The sequence below is a fragment of the Buceros rhinoceros genome, unplaced genomic scaffold (genome assembly GCF_000710305.1).
Source record: "Buceros rhinoceros silvestris isolate BGI_N320 unplaced genomic scaffold, ASM71030v1 scaffold21149, whole genome shotgun sequence".
Lineage (NCBI taxonomy): Eukaryota > Metazoa > Chordata > Aves > Bucerotiformes > Bucerotidae > Buceros > Buceros rhinoceros.
Genome location: NW_010430004.1, coordinates 6,016 through 15,756, shown reverse-complemented (window position 1 = coordinate 15,756; position 9,741 = coordinate 6,016). Strand labels below are relative to the sequence as shown.

General features: G+C 53.3%; 1 protein-coding gene across 1 annotated transcript; it reads right to left on the bottom strand.

Moving 5' to 3' along the window:
- Positions 1-927: 927 nt before the first annotated feature.
- On the bottom strand, positions 928-2,400 carry CHRM4 (cholinergic receptor, muscarinic 4). Its single transcript, XM_010142877.1, has one exon. It carries the CDS (start codon positions 2,398-2,400, stop codon positions 928-930), a length of 1,473 nt encoding a protein of 490 aa, XP_010141179.1.
- Positions 2,401-9,741: the final 7,341 nt, after the last annotated feature.

Genomic DNA, 9,741 nt, shown 5'->3' with positions numbered 1-9,741 from the left:
CTTCCCAACCCCCTCTGAGACCTCCCCAGCTTCCCCATCCCTCCCAAATACAATTATTTCCTCTGTTGGTGCTGCCCAATTCTCAGGGCTACATTTCCTGGAGCCGTAAAGTCCTGTGCCACACCACTGCTTTTCTTTGCAGTTTTAGTTTCCATTGTTGTAGGAGGTAGGAGGTGACTGGGTTTCCTACTCCTCACCCAGGAGATTCTTGGTTAGTCATCTGTCCAGCCAGTTGCTGGCTGAGGGCAGAAAAGGCATGAAGAGAAGAGCGGAGCTGAAGCCCAGGGAAAAATTTCTGTGGTCCCTGGGTAAGAATGTGCAGTGGTGTCTCTCAAGGGAAAGAAAGGATCTTGCTGCAACTGCTTGGGTCATTCTCGACTGCCTCAGGAGGAGGCCTGGCTGGACCAGGCCACAGGGCCTCCCTGTGAGCATGCCCAAGCCAGCCTGGTCCAAGATGGCTGGCAAATGTTTGACCCTGGTTTCTTCTAATTTCTTGGATAATAAAGGGTTTAAAAGCCTATTGAAAGCCTCCAGCATTAGGCTGTCTGCATGCAGACAAGCTATGATGCCCCGGACACAATTAGTCAGGCAGAGAAGAGGCATCCAGTCTTAGGACAAAATCTGACGCCATTTGGCCAGCCTCTCAAGAGCGGGGAGTTGGGGAGGGCTGCTGGTGAACACATCTCCTCCTCTTGCCACCAGCTTTCCCACCGGCTCCCCAGGCTAGTCCCCAGGCCTAGGGCAACTTGAAGAAGCTGCAGATCAGCAGTACCTTGGACCTTTGTCAGCTTTGGATGAAGGGCATCATCTTCAATCACCACACAGTCTGCTCTGTTGTGAGTGGGGACCAGAGGCTCCCCCACCCCAGCAAGGGAGGCAAAGGGAAGGGCTTCTGTAACGTGGCCGAAGTGGTCCCCGAGCGCTCGTTTATCTGGCTGTGCCAATGTTCCTGTACTGGCACATAAGAAGGTGCTTGAAGGTTTTTTTGAAAGTGGCATTGCAGAGTGCATAGCAGGCTGGGTTGATGGTGCTGTTGACATAGCAGAGCCAGTAGCCAATGGACCACACTGTTTCGGGTACACAGGTCTCACAGAAGGTGTTAATGAGGACCATCACATTGTATGGAGTCCACGTCACTATGAAGGCTAGCAGGATAGCAAATATGGTGCGGGTGACTTTCTTCTCCCGAGCTGCCATCTGGCGCTTCTTCCGAACTTGGCTCCTGGCAATGCTAGCAAACTTCCTGGCAACGTTGGCTGGGCGGCTGTTGGCCAGGGGGTTGTGGTCAGAGGCTTTTGCCTTAGCTGGGATGATCTCGATGGCAGTAACACACTCAGTTCCAGTCTGCTTGGTGACAATCTTAATCTTGGACCACTTGGAAGATGGGTTCACCCGGGGGTGAGATGGGCTTTGTCCTTGCCCTGCTGGCAAGACTTCTGCTGTGGGCTTGTCTTTTGTTGTCTGGGTCATGCTGACAGTGCTGGATTCATTGGAAGTCTCCTTCTCCTCTTGATGGGCAGTGGCCTCCGTCTGTGCTGAGGGCTGGTCATCCACTTTCCCGTTCCTCACCTCCTCCTTCACTTCCATGGCTTTTCTCGGGGAGTTATTGTTGTTCTGTTTGATTAGGGTGCTCTTGAAAAACCTGAGGGACTTTCCTTTCCTCTCTTTCCTACTTTCAGGCTTGTGCCTTCTCACTCTGCTCCTGCTGGCCAGGGAGATGTGGATGTACAGCACCGTCATAATGACCACAGGCAGGTAGAAAGCAGCAATAGCCGTGCCAAAGGTCACCGCTGGATTGGAGAGGAACTGGATGTAGCATTCCCTCTCAGGGACTGTCCTCTTGCCCACAATGAACTGCCAGAACAAGATGGCAGGGGCCCAGAGAATGAAGGACAGTATCCACGCAGCTGCGATCATTAGACCTGCCATCTTGGTGGTCCTCCTGGCTGGGTACGTCAGGGGCTTGGTGACACAGAAGTATCGGTCAAAGCTGATGATGAGCAAGTTCATGACAGAGGCATTGCTCACCACGTAGTCCAGGGCCAGCCACAGGTCACACACCACGGCCCCCAGTGGCCAGTAGCCTTTGATGATATAGACACTGTAAAGGTTCATGGAGAAAACCCCGATAATGAGGTCTGCACAGGCCAGGCTGAAGAGGAAGTAGTTGTTGACAGTCTGGAGCTGGCGGTTCACCTTGATGGACAGCATCACCAGGATGTTCCCCACCACTGTGACAAGGCTGAGCGAGCCAGTGACTGTGGCGATGAAAACCAGCTCCACTGTCTTGTAGTTGGTGGGAGGCTGGATGGCCACCTCAGAGCGATTGCCCAGGGTGAAGTTGTCATAGGTCAGGTTGGCCATCTTTGCCTGCCAGGGTTGAGCAGAGAGGTTGTCCATGGAGTCTGCAAAGGGAGCAGGGACAGAAAGGGAGACTGTCATACCTGTCACCCTGTGCTGGCAGTTTCCCAGGTCAGCACTGCTATTGGTTAGTGCTCGAAAATCTCCTGGCGTTACTGTGTTACTCTGCCATTGTAGCCTTCCCCCAGGAGCTCTTTGAAGGCACGTTTTGTGTCCCGTTTAGCAACGGAGGAGACAGACAGGGCTGCAAGGAGAGGAGCAGGAACTGGGCTGAGGACAGCCCCTTGGCCAGGGTGCAACGGTCCCTTCTTGGCAGGGCGAGGAGCTGCCTCCCAGCTGAAAACACAGCCCTGGTGTGCCCCAGGAAGGCATGCAGGGAGGCCAGGTGTCAGCAGGAGAAGGGGGGGGCTGCGCAAGCGAGCAGCGCTGCGCAGCGCCTGCTGCAAGGACAGCATGGCGTGGAGCCGGTGCCCTGCCCCGGGGATGCGAGCAGGTTTATGGTATGCCCTAGGCATGCCCTGCTGGCCTCCCTAAGGCACCTCCTCAAGACGGAGCTGCTCTGCAAAGCTCGAGTCATGGCCCGCTCCGCTCACCTGTATCTCTGGCAGCAAACAGCTCCTTCTGAAATACGAAGTCTGGGACAGGGAAAACAACAAATTACACTACAGCTTCAGGCCCAAGGAATTCCTGTGAGTCCCAAGACATACTGCTGTGGGGCACCAATCTTTCCAAGAGAGGTGGCTTTGACAACGGGGTGGCATTGCTCAGACACAGATGCTGGAAACCCAAACAGGGTAATTCGGATTGGCCTTGTTCAGAGCCCATCCCCAACAGGCTCCTGAGAGGGAAGGGGCCATGTGAGTGCCATCCATCAGCCAGCAATGTCGGGGAAATGCTGGCCCCTTCCCCCAGTCCCACATCACACTGCAGCCACAGTCACACCAGCCGTGGAGACATACGGGGAGAAGTCAGCCATCTCAGCCTGCTACATGGAATTATTTATGACAGGTGGCAAGAATTATGGACAGAAAAACTGCCATAATCCAAACTGAGATGCCTGTGGTTAACATCCCAAGGTAAGTGGAGAATGGACCTTAAAAATAAAAACAATGGACTAAAACCGATGTAGTGGGATGAAAGAGATTCTCCTGGAAGGGGAAGGAGAAGCAGCATCTCTGGGGGAGGTGGGCTCTCCCACACCACCCAGGGCCCCCCCAACCTGCTGGGCCTTCACCAACCAAGAGCCGAGAGCATCCTGACCCACCAGCAGCCTCTCTAGCAGCTCCACCTGGCAGGGGTCCTGCTGGACTGCCCACCAGGCCCATGGGCACCGCTGCTGGTAGCCAGGTAATGGTGCTGACCCCTAACACCTGGGACTCCCGAAGAGGTGTTTGCTAAGTGTAAACACACCATTAACATGCGCCTCTCCAAAACAGGCTTTGGCAGGCTTTGGGATCAGTTTGTATTTTTAAAGTCTGTCAAAAGAAATGCCCTAGCCTGTTGTTTGTGGTGAGGGTAGGAGATTTCTGCCATCAGGAAACAGCTATGGCTTTAATATACTTTAATATACTGCTTTTTAAAGAGATGCAGTGCGAGAAAATGGGAGCATGGCTGCCAGGGTACCAACGTAGCCATTAAGACAGCTCCTACATTAACAAGGCTGCAGTGTGATAGCGGCTGGGCTTTTCTTACACGTGCAGGGCAAAGAGTGGGTGAGGGACAGAGAAATATACCTGCACTGTTATCCTCTGAGCCTGTTACGTGTCCCACTAAGACAAAGTGCTTTGAAAAGAGAGCAACACCCTTCGGTACATAATAAATGCTAAATACTGATGAGGCGAGGAAGCCTGGTAGCACTGCCCAGCTTTGCATCCAGCTCCATGAGCAAGGGATGCACCAAGGGAGAGGAAAACGATTTCTGCTGCCATACTTACTGGCCATCCAGCCAGGGATGCAAAGAGAGGTGACAAGTGTATAAAATGGCTTAGAAATATGTAATTGTGGCAGTTTGGGGGTTGGTTTCAGTATAATTGAAATGAGTTTTAAATTTTTTGCTTTAGTGAGATGAGGAGATTTAGCTGTCATCCATGTAACAGTTAATCAAACCCATCAGACATGCCAGCAATCAGACATCTACCCCAGCTCTTCCAGGAAGAATTTTAAAATCTTGAAAAGAAACCTTTCTTCATCTCTGCTAAAATGAGGGTTTCAGTTTTTTCACTTTAATTCATGAACTAGAATCTTCTTCTAAGTGTATTTAATTAATTACCAGTCTTGAAAGAGACTTGTGTTCTCAGTTGCCCAAAGTAAGAAAATTCCACCTTATCCCACTCCGTAAAACTGGTCACCAGAAATGAAGGAAGAAGACTGGCGCAGCCCCATTCACATGTCCGTTGGATGCCACCCAGAGGTCACGCTGGAAACGTGTGTGTGGAGCCAGAGGCAACTGCATCCTCAGGGAGAAGGACTTCAATGGGTAGTTTGAAAATGAGCCTTCACTGAAGGGCAAAAATAAAGCAAGCTCTCATTTATAGGGTAGGAGGAGTAATGAAAATAGTTAAGGATGTGAAGATACATACAACACGCACAAGCCGGAAGATGTGTATCCCACTCACACTCACCTCAGACACCCCGGGTATTTTTTGCCACACCCCAGCCTATTTGGCATCCCTTCTTCCCCCATCTTTTGCTCTCTCCATCGTGCCAACTCTCTCTTCTGCCCCTGATACCCTCTCTAAGCTCACCGGGAAAGCCCATCACTGCCTTCCTGAGCAGGGCAGGCAGCTCAGTCTGGAGCTGGGAGAAAGCCAAGGGGGTTATGAATTCACCGGTCTGGGAGCAGCTGACCAAGCCACGTATTGTGCCTGCACAGGCACTGGGGACAGATCCTGCCATTTGCCTTTGGGATGGAGAGCACTCGGGCTGGGTGCAGAGGGCGCGGGTGTCGGGCACAGCCCTCAGGCAGTCTCAGCTCTGCCTGTGCCTCCAGGGTGTGCCCGAGGGCAGAGGGAGCACACAGGAGAGCGGCAGTGCTGCACAGGGCTCACCAGGGTGACTCCATCTCCACTCCCACATCAGCCACATCACTGTCCCTGACACTGTGAAGCCCCCAGACACCAAGAGACCTCTCCAGGCCCTGGGGTCTCCCCACTAAACGCCCCTCCCATGCCCTCCAGGGCTCACCTCTCTCCTCCTGCATCTCTAGGAGCACGTTTCTTCTCTCCCTCCCCTCAGGCCCCCTGTCCCACAATTCCTTCCCTGTCTCCATCCAGTTTGCCTCCTGCCTCCGTGCCAGCACTGCAGCTGGGCTGGGGACGCAGCTTTGGCAAAGCCCAGAGGCCACTCCAGAAAGGCTCCTGGGACTGAGGCCCCTACCCGTGACACAAATTGGCTTTTCAGCCTGCACATGCCATCCCTTGTCTGAAGCACTCAGCGCCTGCTCTCCCAGACCTGTCCTCACCAGTCAGCTACAGCAAACTCCATTACTAGTCTTCTCCCACTCTAGGACTTCCGGCAGTGATTTATGGCTGGTTTTCTCCTCTCCATCAACACCATTAGCAGCCTCCAACTCTTCACCAATAACATCCTTTGTTCTACGGATTTCTGTGGCCATTGCAACACTCAGCGTGTTCTCAAGGCAGACACTCAACATCTTGCATATTGTGAATGAAGACACTGGGCACAGATAGCCACAGATCCAAGCAGAGAAGGTTGTTATTTGAGTGGGGTTCACCTGTTCTGGACAGAGCTTGGCACAGCAAGGTCCCGATCACCGCCTGAGATCATGGGTACCACCACTGTCTAGTGACAAGACAGCTCCAGAGCAAGCAAGCAAAGCCAATCCTGCCCACCCCTCCTTGTCACAGCAGAAGGTCACAGAAGAAAGCTCCTGCTATTTTCTTGCCACACATCTTATGTGACACCCCGGCAATCCTTCATAGCCTATCAGCCCCTGCCAAGTGCCGTGCTGCTTGTCACCAGGTAGGAAAGAAGAAAGCCCTGTCAAGGACTGCTGCTTGTCCTCCTGTACCCAAAAATTCTGCATTGGCTAAAGGCAGGTGCTCCATCGAGTGTAGTTAGTGACTGAGCACCTGCTGAGTACTCAACCTCAGTGAGATGGAGGGTCTCACTCCCTCTTGCCCTATCCATCCCTCCCCGTATGGCCACCCTCCCCACCAGCGCAGTGAAGGCAGTGGGAGAGGCTAGTATTTGCACATGGCCATGGGATGGTGGCATCTCAAGCTGTGGGACGAGCAAGCACCCTTACTGCCTCAGTGTCCCCTGCCTCTGCTCTCTGTACTGCACAGACTACCTGTGCCCCTGCACGGACCCTGTCCCTCATGCCACCATCAGCTGCCCCTTCTTCCTGCACTATCATTGCCTCCATCCCAGCACCATCCTCCTCCTCAGGGCTGGGAGGAGTGTGGGCAGGTGGGGGCAGAGTCATGGCTGGTCCATATGTGGCTTGAAGCAAGGCCTCTGGGAATAAGCAGGGCTGTGTGCATACCCAGCAGGCTTGGCAAGCATCGCCACTAGAAACCAAGTCCCAAGCTCATGTGCCAGTCAGGGGAAGAAGACATTCATAGGGGAAGACGAATTAGAGAAACCATTACTTTCATACAGGCCTCCGAGTGGGAGCTGCTCCCAGAGGAGATGGGCTCTTGCTCTGCACAGGTGCCATCAGCAGAGACCGCAAGCCCAGGGGGCGCTGCCCCCAGCAGGAACAGCGTGGCTGTGGTTGGAGCTCCTGGCTGGCTGGATCTGTGGGGCTCCAGGTGCTACCTGTCTCCAGAAGGGATGGAAGCTGGCCCTCTCCCAACAGGGACATCTCGGGGAATGGCACACATCACCCCCTGCTCCAGCTGTGTACAGAGGACTGGGGCCAGGGCATATCAGCTCAAGTGTTGCCACTGCAAAGATTTAAGCCAGCCCTTCCAGCCCAGCTGTTGGGCCACTGTTTGTCTTGGCCTTCCTGAAAGCACCAAGAGAGTGAAAAATCTTAATGGGATTAGTTCCATCATGTCAACCTGCTCACGTGATGTGGTACTGAGCAGTTAGCACAGCCACAACCAGAATTTGAGGAGAGGAGGGAGAAAAAAGCAGGGAGGGATAGAAGATGCTGAACAGATACGGCTTATGCACAGAACGGGAAGAGACTCTCAGGGAGGGTAGACAGTTTGTGGTGCCAGTTGTGTTATCTAACAGCTGTTAAACAGTTCTTGAGTTATGGCACCAGTTTACAGCTGGTGAAGGACTGTCTGGTTGGCAGATTCACACCCCTCAAAAAGCGTGAAAATAGAGCTCCTAGATACTGGGAACAGGCACCTTGGAAATACAATATATAGGGAGAGGATCAACGGGAGGCCCTGTGCCTGGCGGCGGGGATTATCCTGGGCTTGCCCTGTCGGGAAGGGCTCTGCTGTGCTGTCAGACTGCTCCCATGTCTCTGTGTCAGGAATGATGAAGGCAATAAACCAATCAGAAAAAGAAAAAGCAGATGAGGAACCAGCGGGATTTGCTGTGTTAAGATAGCAGGTTCCCTCTGCCCTCCTGGTTGTAGCTGATGGCTGTGCTGGCACCCCTGCAGCACAGCAAGGGTTGATGGACCCCTAACATCCTTATCCTTCGCTAGAGGAGATCTGAGCCACCGTGCCAGAGGAATTGCTTCTTGCCAGTAATGTATCGGGTGATCTGGGCATTTTATTTTTACATTGAATAATTTATTTCTCTTACTTCCTCTGCTGTTCAACAGGTTCTCATGAGGCAAAGCAAATTCCTCCATCTCCACAAGCTAGGAGTCTCTGATGACTTTTCTTGGAGCTACCAGAGAAGCAGTAAACTCAGTGGCAGAGAAGCTGCCGATTTTCAGGGGGAGACAAGGTGGCTGGAGAACCCACCCTGTGCTCAGCATCTGTTTATGCATCAGGTTTTGAAAATCTGATGTGTCTGGAGCCAGAAGGAAGCATTGCAGTCTTCTAACCTGGCCACCCACCCAGAGCAAGCCAGGACCCTCCCCTGCCTTCACTGCTGCTTGTAACTAGGTGACTGTCACTGGATTCCAAAGCAAAACTGAGGCACCCCATCCAAGATGGCATGCACCGGGCCACGAGAAGCGCTTGCAGGTCAGCACGGTGGCTTACAAGCCGCTCATGTAAGTAGTGCTGAGACCAGCCTGCTCACTGGCGTTCCACAGGTGGCATGACTGCACCCTCCCTGCCCAGAGTTCGCCCTCCTGGTGCTTGCCTGTATCCCTAACGTACCCTGTATCATACACAGTTCATGATGGTCTACACACCGTCTATCCACAGCACTACCAGACAAGAAGCAAATCAGTGAGTAAGTATTCTTAAGTAAGTGGTTAAAAGTCACTCCTATAAATAACCTGCCAGCACACTGCCCACTTTGATAATTAATTAACCATCTGACACCCAGTTATTAGGCCAAATAAATGACCCATCAGTGTAACACTAATAGGAAGTGTGCCCAGCAAATGCCATGCAAACCAAAGCCCAGTCTTACCCCACTGTGCTCAGCCCACAGCTCCCAGACACGGCACCAGCAGCTCCCATGCCTGCGCCAGCTTCAGTGAGTGACATCACGGAGGGGAGAAGACTCACAGCAGCGACATCGCAGAGCGGGGCTGAGGGGAACAGCATCCCCTCCCTCCTGTCCCACAGCTCCCGGACACGGCACCAGCAGCTCCCATGCCTGCGCCAGCTCCAGTGAGTGACATCACGGAGGGGAGAAGACTCACAGCAGCGACATCGCAGAGCGGGGCTGAGGGGAACAGCATCCCCTCCCTCCTGTGCCCTCTGCCTTGGCTGCAGCTCTGGTCTGGTGGCAGAGCTCAGCTCATGCTGCTAGCCAGGAAGGTGTGGGCTTTCAGATGAGCTTGGGATAGAACTGCACTTCTCCCCTCCTGTCTACTGCATTAATGCTCTCTGCCTCAGAGGGATGCTCACATTCTTTTACATCCTTGAGCTGAAGCTTTAATTAGGAACCTACAGGTTTGGCTGCCGGGAAGGGCTTTGGGCTCAGCCAGCAGAGGGAAAGGAAGGAGAAAGAGGATTACAGCAACAAGTGACTGCCTGTATTAACTGGGCTCTCCCCAGGGAGAAGTTAGTGACTGGGATCAGACGCCTGCAGGAGAGACAGTGCTGGAGGATGGACTGGGGAGAAAGAGGGCAGGGAGCTGCAAAACCCTACCTGGTTGACTTAGAAGAGCAGCTGCCCCTGCCCCAGGGACAAGGACAGGCCGTGCTTGGGGATGGCAAGGTGGATGGACTCAGCCCCTCTTCAGGGAAGTCAGTTGCAGGGAAGATCCCTCACATTGTCACATCCCCGCACAGCCATGATTCCCTAAACCAGGTCCCAACCACC